At 40.7% G+C, this 14,613-nt stretch overlaps 1 protein-coding gene across 1 annotated transcript; it reads right to left on the reverse strand.

Annotated features, from left to right (window-relative positions):
- Nucleotides 1–1,763: 1,763 nt before the first annotated feature.
- LOC128633005 (protein FAM50A-like) lies at nt 1,764–10,589 on the reverse strand. The gene is made up of 7 exons (XM_053681458.1): nt 10,565–10,589; nt 9,089–9,171; nt 8,397–8,457; nt 5,080–5,141; nt 2,987–3,063; nt 1,925–1,979; nt 1,764–1,778 (listed from the first exon to the last, which is right to left on the reverse strand). Exons 1-7 carry the CDS (start codon nt 10,587–10,589, stop codon nt 1,764–1,766), a joined length of 378 nt encoding a protein of 125 aa, XP_053537433.1.
- Nucleotides 10,590–14,613: the final 4,024 nt, after the last annotated feature.

Here is a 14,613-nt window from a genome sequence, read left to right on the forward strand (position 1 = left end):
AATGTTTCAAATCAAGTTTGGAAAAGTTTGTCGAAAGCTTGTCGACCGTGGTTTAGTTAGTTTATAGTATATGGTTAGCTTTTTATTTTTGCAGATTGTATTTAGGCTTCAAACTTGAAAATGATCTTGATGGACAAAACGTGTTAGTGTTGTAAACTTTTGTTGATCAGAGCTTATCTTTTGCAATAATCCAAAAGCCTATGTGAAAATCCTATTGGGTTTTTGTCGTGGGAAGCGGTGTGATGATAACTTCCCGGTTCCGGTTCAGAATGACATCGTCCCTGCACCTCTCTATTGGTTCATTTGGCTGCGACTCTCCTCCTGCAAACACGGTTATTGACTTTTCTGCATTCGCCTGAATTGTTTTCATTTGGTTGCATATTGTGATTTTTGATGCATATTTTCATTTGGTTGATGGCCTTTTTATTTTTACTTATCCTATATGTTGGATACAATTTTATTTATATCTTGCTTCTACAAGATGATGCACTTTAAGGATCAGTCTAATTTGCTGCAAAGATGTGTACATTAGCAGGAATGTAGCACGACATGGAGGTGAAAGCAGCAGTCTGTTTATTTAAATGTGAAAGTGCAATCAAAATATGTTGGCCCTAAAATTAATGAATAATCATGATCTAAATATTGATCAAAATAATCATGATAATCATTTTGGCCATAATCATGCAGCCCTAGGTGTAATAGTCTCTGAGGTCACAAAGGAACCCAGGGTAACTTGTAAGCAACTAAAGGCCTCTCTCACATTGGTTAATGTTAATGTTCATGAGTTCACCATCAGGAGAACACTGAACAACAATGGTGTGAATGGCAGGGTTGCAAGGAGAAAGCCACTTCTCTCCAAAAAGAACACTGCTGCCTGTCTGCAGTTTTCTAAAGATCACATGGACAAGCCAGAAGGATATTGGAGAAATGGTAAGTCGTCTGCACTTATGTAGCGCTTTTTTAAACCTTAGCGGTTCCAAAGCGGTTTACACCATGTCTCATTCACCACACACACTCACACGCAAGCGCTAACTTGCCATCAGGAAGAATTTGCAGTTCAGTGTCTTGCCCAAGGACACTTCGGCATGTGGAGTCATGTGGGCCGAGAATCGAACCGCCAACCCTATGATTCACTATACAATTATCAGTATACAATTTATATTTATATGTATAAGTGTGTGTGTGTGTGTGTGTATATATATATATATATATATATATATATATATATATATATATATATATATATATATATATATATATATATATATATACACACACACACACACACACACACACACACACACTCTGTATACATACATGTATACACACACACTTTTCGAAGATGATGTAAGCTACTGAAAAAAAAAAAATATGACCTTTCTTTGACTACAAGACCATTTGAATCTGTTCCAAAACCTAGTTAGTTCATCTGCTGGTTCCAATGATAAAAATTCCACATAAATCCTACAAACATTCCACACTTGTTGAACCACATATTGCGGTAATAAGAATCCCGGGCAGTTGGACGGACAGACGCATGAACAGCCTTAAAACATAATGCCTCTACCACTCAATGGTGGAGGCACAAAAAGAACTCCGCTACATTCATAGAATTTTTGAACCATTGGAACAAATGTCAGAAGTACTTTACTTTGTCACAAAGCAGCTTTACAAAACCTTGTGAGCAAGCTGATGGGGCCAAGGATTGTTGGATGATTAAAAACAAAAAGCATGTGATGTCAGAAAGTTATTTAAAAGTGTGTTCAGAAACCAGATACCTGTGGTTAAAGGAAAAAAGCGAGCATTTTAAAAACACTGCTCAAAGCCTCCTTAATAATGTTTATAATTGGTTTTATCATAATCATCATCACTGTGTAATTAAGGCCTTATTTTAGGGATTCATTCTGTGTTTGACTGCTCTTACATGGGGGATGATCAAGTCCTCCTTAATGTACATGAGCTGCTCCACTCTATCAGACCTGTGGGGCACGAATACAATGATATTACTTAACAATGCAAAATCAATTAACAGATCCACAAAACAATTCAATCAGAATGTACATAGTATTGTTTAACAAATTTTTACTTTGTACGTATAGACATGAACAAAAATGTATTCATAAGCATAAACAAAGACATGTACACAAAACGTAAACTGCTAATGAAAATATATTAATATATACACTATTAATTCCCAACATTAGAACTTTGCTGCAAAGCTGTTGCTGGCAATTACAGTTTTCCCATGTATAGGGCAAAATATTATTATTATTATTATTATTATTATTATTATTATTATTATTATTATTATTACTATTACTATTACTATTATGATTATATACAGTGGTGCTTGAAAGTTTGTGAATATAGAATTTTCTACATTTCTGCATAGATATGAACTAAAACATCAGATCTTCACAGAAGTCCTAAAAGTAGATAAAGAGAATCCAATTAAACAAATAAGACAAAAATATTATATGTGGTGATTTATTTATCTAGGAAAATAATCCAATATTACATATGTGAGTGGCAAACGTATGTGAACCTTTGTATATACATACACACAGTATCTCACAAAAGTGAGTACACCCCTCACGTTTGTGCAAATATTTGATGATATCTTTTCATGTGATAACACTCAGGAAATGACACTTTGCTACAATGTAAAGTAGTGAGTGTACAGCTTGTGTAACGGTGTAAATTTGCTGTTCTCTCAAAATAACTCAACACACAGACATTAATGTCTAAACCGCTGGCAATAAAAGTAAGTACACCCCTAAGTGCAAACGTCCAAATTGGGCCCAAAGTGTCAATATTTTGTGTGGCCACCATTATTTTCCAGCACTGCCTTAACCCTCTTGGACCTGGAGTTCACCTGCATTTAAGTGGGAAAATTTAAGAGGACTATTGCAAAGTCTGTTGTATGTGCCACACTTCCTGACTTGTTTAAGCTCTTTTTCAGTTTATCAGCAATCAGTCTTCTTGCCTTAACTCTCTGAAGTCTTTTCTCAGAACCTCCAGGGCTCTTTGGAGAAACTGCTCAATAGAATTGCCCTTCTTCATCTAGAGTAAGAGGTATGAAGTCACACAAACACAGAAGTATGTAAATAGCCAATTCTTTTCTTTTTGCTATACACAGACAACATTTGGGTTTGAGATAAAAAGTTGAACATGATCAAAAGATAAACACGAAAGATCAGAATTTCAGCTTTTATTTCCCTGATATCCACATCTAGCTCTGTTAAACAACTTAGAACATTGCGACCTTTAGTGACCTCTAGAGTAGCCAATTTTGAGGTGAGCAAAAGTATAGGAACAGACAGTCTTAAAGAAATAACACTTAATATTTGATTGAATATCCCTTACTTGCATTAAGGCCAACCCATTGACATCACCAACTGTTGTTTTCTTCATTTGTGATGCAATCAGGTGCGAGTAAGGCCGTATTTTATTAATAGAACAGTAATCCATCAGAGTCTGATCTTCACTACACTTGTATCATGGAAAGGAGATTTCTGAGGACCTCAGATAAAGAATTGTTGATGCTCATCAGTCTGGAAACGGTTACAAATCCATCTCTAAAGAGTTTGGAGTCCTCTAGTCCACAGTCAGACAGATGGAGGAAATTTAAGACCATCGTTACCCTTTCCCAGGAATGGTCGAGAAACAAAGATCACTCCAAGAGCAAGACGTGTAATAGTCCACAAGGTTACAAAGGAGCCCAGGGTAACTTTTATGCACATTAACATTGGCTAACGGTGTGCATGGCAGCATTCCAAGGAGAAAGCCACTGCTCTCCAAAAAGAACACAGATGCCCCTCTGCAGTTCATGTGGACAAGCCAGAAGGCTACTTGAAAAATGTTTTGTGGATAAATAAGACCAAAATATATTTTTTGGTTTAAATGAGAAGGGTTATGTTTGGAGAAAGGAAACACTGCATTCTAGCATAAGAACCATATCCCATTTGTGAAACATGCTAGTGGTAATATCATGGTTTGAGCCTGACTTGCCATCATTGATGAAACAATTAATTCTGAATTAAACCAGCAAATTCTAATGGAAAATATCACTATACAGAATCGTACGTATTGTACCAATATCCGAGCAGTAGGTAATGCCATGGTTGCGATTGCAGACACAGCCATGGTTTGGGAATGCATGGTTGTTTCTGGAATAGGCTCACTAATCTTTATTGATGATGTGACTCATGATGGTAGCAGCAGAATGCATAACAGTTTAGCAATGTCAGTGGGTTGCCGGCTTGGAGCAGTTATTGCATGCAAGGGACATGCAACCAAATATTAAGTTGTGCAAGTTGGGGTGTGCTCAAGTGCTGGTTTGTGAATGGAGGGCAGAGCCAGAGAAGGTGAGTGGTGAGGAATGCACACCTGTGGGGAATTCTATTAATTAATGTTGTGTTGCAGTGAGGAGATGTGAGGATAAAAAGGGGAGAAACGAGAGCCGAGAGAGAGAGAAGCCAGCACAAAGCAGTGTGTGTGTGTGTGTGTGTGTGTGTGTGTGTGTGTGTGTGTGTGTGTGTGTGTGTGTGTGTGTGTGTGTGTGTGTGTGTTTGAGTGTGTGAATAAAATATGCTGGAAAATGAAAGAAAATAAAGCTCCTTTTGAGTTGTCCAGACCTGCCTCCGGTTTCCTAATTTCTGCCGAAATAATATTGAATGTACCATAAGTGTTATATACTTTAATTTACTTTGAGACATCTATTCTAATACTTTAGCTCACCTAAAAAACTGGGTGGTCTGCCAAAGGTGCCCTTTTCTAGGTTGTTTAGCATATATAGATGTAAATATCAGGAACTGAAAGCTGAACCTCTGATCTATCGTCTCATATTCATCTTTTGATCTCAAACACAAATGTCTTCAGAGTATAGTAAAAACAGGAGAATTGCCTTTGCCGTTCCAGTAGTTTCAAAGGGGACTATATGTATCATCATATCCAGAATATTATGCATATAGGAAGAAAAATCTGTTTGTTCTAATATCAATGCAATAAATAGCAAATTAAGGTTTAATGGGAGAAAAGAATAATATTTTGCTGTTATTAGGCTGTCATTGTGGGTACCTTGACTGTTTTCCGGTGTCCAGCTCCATCCCAGTAACTGAAAGTGATCTCAATTTCTTCACCTGAATAGGAAAAAAGTCAAATTTAAGTACCTTTTGTTAAGTTTATTCAGTCTGTTAGCAACTCGTTTTTATTTCACCTACTCAGCATAGTGGAGTTCTGACACTTTTTGGGCCTCAGAGTTAAGGGGCCAATGTAGATTATTATTCAGGTGTATGCTCAGAACATATAAGTCAAAAATACTAGTTACTGGTGAAGTCAGGAGAAGAATGGATCCTGCTCCTTCTATTGTGAACTACTGCTTTTTCTGATCTCTTTCCAGTTACTTGGTCTTGAATCTCTTCATGAGACCCAAGGGACCCACCCACCAAAATTCTCATGAGGTTATCAGTAGGGACGCACCGAAATAATAATAAATGAAAATTCTTGGCCGAAGCCGAATATAATTAAAAACGTGGCCGAAAGCCAAAGGCCAAATACCGAACACGTTTTTTCACGTTTTTCCATTTATTTTGCCTTTTCTTTTTTTTTTTTTTACCATTGCCTGAATTAAATAGTCAAAATGTGCTTTTTATTATTTTGTCTTGCTCTTCAAAGAAAAAAATCAATTACAAAAGCTACAATTTCAAAATATTTATTTAACACTGAACATTTTTTTTCATTTCAGCAGGCATAGGCTACCAACAAGGCACAATATAACTTTAAATAAATGAGTAAAATAAAAATATTTTGATGTGGTCATCTTTGAGCCCCTTGAATAGCCGATGTTAGGCCTATAATGGACTGCTGAAAGAATGGAACACTCTGTAGACTACAACTAAAAAGTTAATTAAAAAGTATATTGACAAGAGTGCAGAAAATGGTTCTATTGGGTTCTATAGGGCTGATTATATTGGGGATATATACCGCTCGCATCCCTGTACACCTCGCGCAGTATCATAGCAGATATAGTAGAGTTAGATACGTTGTTAATGTTATGTTCCTTGATAGATTTAGTTAGTTTAAACTATAGATTAGTTCATTTAGTGATTTAGCTGGTTTTTCCGCTCCCAGTCCATAGTAATAGTACATGTTTCTTGTTTTGTGTTTTGAACCTGTTTACTGTGACCGCGACTTTGATTCCTGCTTTGCCTCGTTTATGCCTGTTTGCCGATCGCCCGACCCTTTGCCTGTCTTGACTAAGTTTTTTGGATTACGATTTGGATTTGTCTGCCTGCCCTTAAATAAATACGTCTTTACCTGCTTCCATACTCTACTCCTTTACGTCTCGCGACGTGACAGAATACTCATGAACAGAAACAAAACAAACACACGTCCATGCACGTTTACTGTCCACAGTAAACATCCGAAGAGCACGTAGCTCGTGCACGTAACTCGTGCACACGCACGCCCCCTCATCGAGGTCGTGACATTCGTGCGTCTCACTCTGGTTGCTAGGCTATTTTGTCACGTCATCAAACACGTCATTGTTTGGTCAAATTTATTCGGCCTTTTTACTTATTCGGCCGAACACTGGAAGTGCTTTTTTTGCTATTTTCGGCCGAATAATTTTGGTTGCCCAGCATTCGCTGCATCCCTAGTTATCAGAGTTCGTGCTTACCCTGGCTCAAGAATAACATAACAGATTTCACTTTGAAAACCACTAACCATTACAAACTGACAGACTCTAATTCCTAATTGAAGTAGAATTCTTCACGTCTCGAGCACATCAAAAGTTCCATTAATTATTCACAGTTAAATATTCTTAAATTCATTTGCAGTGAGAATGAAGACTTTTGCCAGAAAATTAAGGAAGTGGGCACTTTTTTTAATTATTATTTTTTTATACAACTTTTTATTCTCCAAGAAAATCACAGATCTTGTCATGGCCCCTATTAACACTATTGAGAGAACAGATGCATTGACCTCTAAACAGTTTACTGCTAGAATAGAGAGAATTCCTTTGGTCCACACTTATCATGCCACTAATACAACAGTGATTGACGTAATACTTAAAAACTTCAAAATCCTACTGGACAATCCTGAGACAGCCTTATGTACACCATGCCTTATGACATAAACGAGAAGACATCACAAATGCAGTTGCATTGCATAGACATGCTTCCCATTAGCACTGTCAAAAATGAAGATTCAAGAAGTTCTCTCTCTGTCGGTCTCTCTCTCTCTTTCTCGGTCTCTCTCTCTCTCTCACACACACACACACACACACACGTTCGAGTACTCAGGTCAATACCATGGAGATATAAACTAACAGTCGTCACATGCCGTGGCTCGAGGTAGCTGCCAAAAAAATATTTCTTACTAAAATATTTCATAGTTTGTATGCAAACAATTTTTTTCATAATGTTACAGTTGGACTTTTTTGTAGCAGAAAAGAACACTCAGTATGTAATTGGTTATGTAGCTTCATGTTCTAATTGAAGCATTTTTGTAATAAATATAACGGGATAGTGAGAACTGAACTGTCACTTCATTTATCAAAGTTCTTCCACCACAAAAATAGGGCTGGTCTGGGCATTAAACTACCACCGACCTGCGCTGGGTATAGTGTAGTGGGGGAAACTTTCCATCAATGTGTATATGCTGTGTGTACAGATATTAAAGAAAAATGAATGCGGCGTTGTATCAGGCTGCTGCATGTGGTGGAGGCCAATGAAATCGCATACCGTAATTCCGTGGAGTATCTTGTGTCACAGGTTTGCAGTGTGCTGGATGGCACAAACATCCCTATTCTTCCCCCGACTGATGAATAAATTCGGTCATGTGACACTTTTTGAACGAATGCCATTTTTTCTCAACAGAAACTATTTTCCTAACAATCCCCCCCCCCACCTTTTAAAGTATCGACGTAGAGTTTATGTGCTAAAGTTAAATGAAAAAAAGATTATGTCGACCTTTATGAAATTTTATTGATAATTTGCATTTCCATCAGCTATATTGGCAAACATTTTAATGCACTAAAGCTTTCATAACCAAAAAAAACCCCAAAAAACTTTGATGGAAACGTGGTTAATGTCTATAGGCACAGTTATTCAAAGAAAATTCTATTTTCTTTTTTCCTACCATTGTTTGCATTATTCTTTTCCCTATCTGGTGATGTAATAATGGACTTTATGGCATTCGACTGCTTAGCTTAAACACACTTAACTATCTTGATTTATTAAAACACAAAATAGAGATTCCTGTGAAACAAAAATTAAATAATGCCAATAATTAAGATTCCTTTACAAGTACAAATAAGCGTAATAGCCTACATATTACAGCAGCTTCATTCATGTTCAGATACATACAATAATTGTTATTTTCATATCACTTACTTTTGATTTTCTCCTGCTTCCGCTCCCATTCCTGTCTAAGCTCCTCCCTCAGGCGATTTTCCTCCTCTTGGACACAAAAGACACAAAAACAAACAACACAACTCGTTTAAACACCAAACAATATAGCCGCAAGTGGCAATCTGCAGGGTCCAAGCACCCTTGCTAAGCGTTTCAGAATTATAAGCTCACCATAGATTAACATACTGATACATTAACATATTTCTGATTTTAACCCAATGCTGAATAATGGGAATTCATAGCAAATACTACACAATAAAAAAATAACATTCTATAAAAAGGAATAAAGCAATAAAAATGTGGAGATTGTCAAATCTCAGTGTGGATGTGGTAAAGGAAAAGGCCTGCGCTGTCTTGCCATGTGAATCAAATTGCCTCCCTCAAAGTCCTGGTCAAGGTTATTCACTTAGCAGAATGCTAGCGAAGGCATAACTTGGCTGACTAACTGAACACAGCCCATGATACATCATACAGGTTGTACTTTGAAAAACACATTCTACTTTTCCTCTAAACAAACACATTTTGTTATTTTTATTTATTTATTTATTTATTTATTTATTTATTTATTTATTTATTTAAACAGTTCACTGGTGCAGGTGATGGTATTTTCATTGTTGCAGGTTTCTTCTATTCCATACAGTCTAGCCTAGGCAAGTGCATCAAAAGTCAAAAACTTTTACCTCTCTTTCCCAGTCTGGAAGAAAGCTGGTGTCGACATTAGGATTCTTCCCCAGCCTCTTTTTCTTAACCGGGGTGTCTAGCAAACAGCAACAAGTCAAATTAAAAACAAAAGTTGAAATCTATATCCACAGCAACATGACTGAACAGGTTGTCGATGCAAATGTCAACTACTAGAAAAAAAAGTTCAGGTGAACTTGCAGGTAGGGCTGCACGATTATGGCCAAAATGATAATCCCCATTATTTGATCAATATTGAGATCTTGATTATTTATCAAGATTATTCATTGATTTTAGGGACAACATATTTTTATTGTACTTTCACATTTAAATAAACAGACCACTGCTTTCACCTCCATGTTGTGCTACACTCCTGCTAATGTACAAATCTTTGCATTAAATTAGACTGATCCTTAAAGTGCATCATCTCGTAGAAGCTAATTATAGGATAAGCAAAAATGCCATCAACCAAATGAAAATATGCATCAATTATAACAATATGCAACCAAATGAAAACAATTCAGACGTATGCAGTGTTTACAGGAGAAGAGACGCAAGACAATTTCTTTTCTACAAAAATTTAGGAGCACAGTTGAAGTTTAGTGAATTTTTGTTTGTTTTGTTTAGTTTTTTAAAGAGATGGTAGCGTTAACGTGCCAGAATATAACACACAAGCAGGCGTTAGAAACATAGTGCGTGATCAATAAAAGATGGCGGTTGTGAGATCGGGAAAGTGAGAGAAGCAGATGATGTTGAGTGTTAATCGTCATCATAATGGCTTCCTGCAGAATTTCCACACTTGTTCGGTTGACTGAGGTGATGCAAAGCAGTGTGAAAGTAACTGTTGCGCGGTGTAGATGCATTTTGGACTTCCTGTAGTTTTTATTCTGATTGTATTATACAACATCGACCAGGTCACTCGCCGGTGCGAATAAATATTTATTCACAGTCGCACAAAGTACTTCAGTCGCAAATATGATTGAAATGGTTGCACTGTAGAGCCCTGAGTTTATCTGCAAAGTTTTTTCCCCGTTTGGTGTGATGAGGTTTAATGTCCCCGACAACCTCTGTAGTGCCATTTAGCATCGTACTAACTAGTGTCGTGATTTTCAGTCGCGCAAGCGCTGGAGCTCGCAGAGAAACTGGCAGCTTGAGCGCTAAAATGCTAACACCATCTCCGGGTTTTGGCACTACAAAATGACATCAGCCCTGCGCCGCTCAATGTGAATGGGAAGTGTAGGAAGTGTTTGATTTGAGTGGAGAAAACAGCAGAGTTTTCTATGAGCAGAGGACGAACTTTAAACGTCAATATCGCAGTCGATCATGTTCATTTAATCGTGTGCAGTCAAAATCGTAATCGTGATCGATATCTGATTAATTGTGCAGCCCTACTTGCAGGGCTATCGCTATATACAAGTAGTCTTGGAAACTGGTAAATATAACACTAGAACATACAATGAAGTCATATTTACAGGTAGGAAACTTGGGATTCTGCATGAGGGTTTACAAGATGTGATGCATAATGCAAACTTTTAGCCCAGTGAATTTTTTTGTTACAATACTTACAATGTAATTGGAATTGGGAACAATCATATACAGTGGTGCTTGAAAGTTTATTAAACCTTTAGAAATGTCTATATATCTGCATAAACATGACCTAAAACATCATCAGATTTTCACACAAGTCCTAAAAGTAGATAGAGAACCCAATTTAAAAAATGAGACAAAATACTACAATATATAATTTATTTAGGAAAATTATCCAATTACATATCTATGAGTAGCAAAAGATTAGCAGTTACTTTTTAAGGTGGAATTGGAGTCAGGTGTTTTGTCCTCCAATCAATGGGAGGACAATCAGGTGTGAATCAGCTCGCCATATTATATATATATAAAAATAGGGCTCTATCAAAGTCTGCTCTTCAAAACACATGTCTGATGAAGTGCATCATGGCATGAACAAAAGAGATTTCTGAGGACCTCAGAAAAAATTTACAAAACCATCTTTAAAATGTTTAGACTCCACCAATCCACAGACAGACAGACTGTGTACAAATTTAGGACATTAACGACCACTGTTACCCTCCCAGAAGTGGTTGGGAAACAAAGATCACTCCAAGAGCAAGATGTGTAATAGTCTGCAAGATCACAAAGGAACCCAGGGTAACTTCTAAGCAACTAAATGCCTCTCTCACATTGGCTACTGTGAATGTTCATGAGTCCACTATCAGGAGAACACCAACAGGGGTGTGCATGGCAGGATTGCAAGGACAAAACCAGTGCTCTCCAAAAATAACATTGCTGCCTATCTGCAGTTTGTTAAAGATCTTGTGGACAAGCCAGAAGGCTATTGGCAAAAAGATAAGAACCTTATCCCTTCTGTGAAAGATAATGGTGGTAGTATCATGGTTTGGGCCTGTTTTGCTGCATCTGAGTCAGAATGGCTTGCCATCATTGATGGAACAATGAATTCTGAGTGATACCAGCATAACCTAAAAGAAAATGTCAGGACATTTGTCCATGACCTGAATCACAAGAGAAAGTGGGTCATGCGGAAAGACAGCGACCCTAAGCACACAATTCGTTCTACCAAAGAATGTAAAAAGAAAAAGAAAAGAAGAATGTTAATGTTTTGGAATGGCCAAGATCAGCAAAATCTGATTAAGATTTGATCACATTTTTGTAGGAGTTTTTTCTTTTAACTTCTATCGTGTCGCGATACCAAAAATCTAGTAGTCAGTACTTATATACCACCAAAAGTACACGATACCAAAGTCAATACCACGGTGTGGTATAATTAAAATAAATAAATAAAAAAAATTTTTTTACTCTCCTGGAGGACATCCTCCTCTGGCTCATATGGGCAGAGAGAGAGCGAGAGCGAGAGAGAGAGAGAGAGAGAGAGAGAGAGTATTTTAGTGATCAATCACGGTCTGACAATGACCAATGAAACAGTGGAGGCCACAAGTGCTAAGGTGCACTTCTAAACGCGCGCACACACACACACACACCCTTGTACTCCGAATGCAAGCATTCGTTTAAATTCACTGATATGCTGGCAGGCCAAAAAGATTTATTAAAAGCATGAACATTTGAATAATTATTAGAGACATTAGGCTACATTTAGCTGACAGGACACGGGCTGAATGGAGATGCATGGTGGCCCATTAGGATAGTTTATAACACTGCAATGTGTTAGCATCGTTAACACATAACATTACATGGAGCATAGCGTTAGCGGGGTGTGCCCTCCATTTATGGCAGCCGCCGGATGGCCACACCCCGACCATCCATTCTACCCAAAGGACTTTGCCCGGGGGAGGGGTTTCTCACCGTAACCTGCATCCATGGGGACACCCGGGAAGTGCCAGCAGCCGAGGTCCAGATCCGGGGTAAAGCCAGCGTCTGGCCCCTCCAGGTGTGCCTGATCCCCGAGCTTCCATTGCCCCTGCTCCTTGGAAGGGACTGGCCAGGATTCCCGATAGGCCGGCGATTGAGTCAGGCAGGCCGCGGCGACGCACAAAGAGGACCCGGGCCCGGCAGGCCTACCTGGCCCAGGACGACGGAGGCGCCGCCATGGAAGGTAAGGCCCCCCAACACACTAACCCTCTGTCTTCTGTCTTTTTACCAGGTGAACCGGGAGGGGAAGTTTGGACGGCAGCAGAAGGAGGACGACCGCGTGAAGCACAGCTTGGCCCAGGTGCGAGTGATAGAGGGAGTCGACCAGAGCCCTGACCTATGACTCCCTACCTCGTACTTTCTCGTCCGGAGCAGTCTCCTCTATCAGCGGGCCTGCTGCCGCGGGGAGCAGGTGGACCTACTGGTGGTTCCCAAACCAAAGACTCAAACAGTAATGCACCTGGCTCATACCCATCCCCTCGGCGGCCACCTGGGGCTACGAAACACCCTGGAGAAGCTGAGGGATCGCTTTGTGTGGCCCGGGATGGACACGGAGGTCGGGCCTTCTGCCAGCAATGCCCGCAGTGCCAGCGCACTGCCCCACAGAGGCCCCCGCCGGCGCCCCTTATCCCTCTGCCCATTATCGGCGTCCCCTTCGAGCAAGTGAGCATGGACCTCGTGGGCCCCCTTCCCAAGTCTGCCCGGGGCCGTGAGTACATCCTGGTCATTGTCGACTACGCCACCCGGTACCCCGATGCGGTGCCGCTGCGCAAAGCCACCTCCCACAACATCGCCAGGGAGCTGGTACTCCTGTTCAGTCGGGTGGGGATCCCAAAGGACGTGCTGACCGACCAAGGTACGCCTTTTGTGTCTAAATAAATGTCCGATCTGTGTCGACTGTTACAGGTGAAGCACCTTAAGACGTCGGTCTACACCCGCAAACCAACGGGCTGGTCGAGCGATTCAACCAGACGCTCAAACGGATGACACGCCGGGTGGTGGACGAGGAGGGGAGGAATGGGGACCTCCTCCTCCCCTACGTGCTTTTCGCCATCTGAGAGTGCCCCCAGGTGTCCACGGGCTTCAGCGCTTTGAGCTCCTTTTCGGACGGCGCCCGCAGGGACTGTTGGACGTGGCCTGCGAAGCCTGGGAGGAGCAAACCGTCCCCATTTCGCTCAGTTGTCGAATATGTGCAGGAGATGCAAGCGGAGATCGATCGGGTAGCTCCAATCGTCCGGGAGCACATGCGCGCCGCGCAGGAGCAGCAACGAAGGGTATACAACTGCCCGGCGCAGCCCCGAGAATTCCAGCCGGGGGATCGAGTACTCGTGTTAGTACCCAGCAGCGCCTGAAAGTTCCTGGCCGGTGGCAAGGCCCGTACACAGTCCTCGAGCGCCGGGGCCCCGTCAACTGCCGCCTGCAACAGTCCGGTAAGCGCGCGGAGGAGAAGCTCTACCACGCGAACCTTCTAAAGAAGTGGGTGGAACTGGCACCGGTAGTGTCGGCGTACGCGGCCCGGGACACAGACCATGGCAAGCGTATCTTGGTCGGTTGGGGGAGGACCTTGCCCAGAACAGGAGCTCACCGAGTTGGTAGACCAATTCTCTGATGTGTTTTCGGCCTCCCCAGGGATGACACAGCTGGTCCACCACGAGATCAAAACTCCTCCCGGCGTAGTGGTAAGACAAAGGCCCTACCGTGTTCCAGAGGCCCAGCGCAAAGTCATCGAGGAAGAAATTGGCCGAATGCTGCGGGATCGCATCATAGAGGACTCCAGCAGCCCAGCGGTGGATGACAGCACGGGAAAACCCCCCACACACCTCCTGGGAACCCCGACACGCCCTCGGGAGCGTCGCAACGCCAGCCACACCCCACAAAACCCCCTCACACTCACGCCTCCTCACTGCAGACAGCACCTACATAGAAAAATAAAACCCTAAACACTGGATCACTAAAACCTGCCTCTTGTGAGTCTGTGCTCAGCCCTTCCCTAGGCTAATTCCCTTACAATATATATATATATATAATGTAAAATAATATAGAATTAATAATTAAAATCAATAAAAAAGACAATAAAATCAATAAAATTAAGACAAAACCCCTTCTCAAGTACATGTAAAAA

Source organism: Ictalurus punctatus, chromosome 7, assembly GCF_001660625.3.
Source record: "Ictalurus punctatus breed USDA103 chromosome 7, Coco_2.0, whole genome shotgun sequence".
NCBI lineage: Eukaryota > Metazoa > Chordata > Actinopteri > Siluriformes > Ictaluridae > Ictalurus > Ictalurus punctatus.

What these genes read in the sequence shown, in the direction of transcription:
- LOC128633005 (XM_053681458.1), bottom strand. Translation starts at nt 10,589, where the DNA reads ATGCAGAATCCCAAGTTTCCTACCT. An exon ending in GAAGCAGGAGAAAATCAAAA is followed by an intron (nt 5,142 to 8,396) that starts GTAAGTGATATG and finishes TTTCCTATTCAG; the next exon opens with GTGAAGAAATTGAGATCACT. An exon ending in AAAGACTTCAGAGAGTTAAG is followed by an intron (nt 1,980 to 2,986) that starts GCAAGAAGACTG and finishes CGTGCCCCACAG; the next exon opens with GTCTGATAGAGTGGAGCAGC.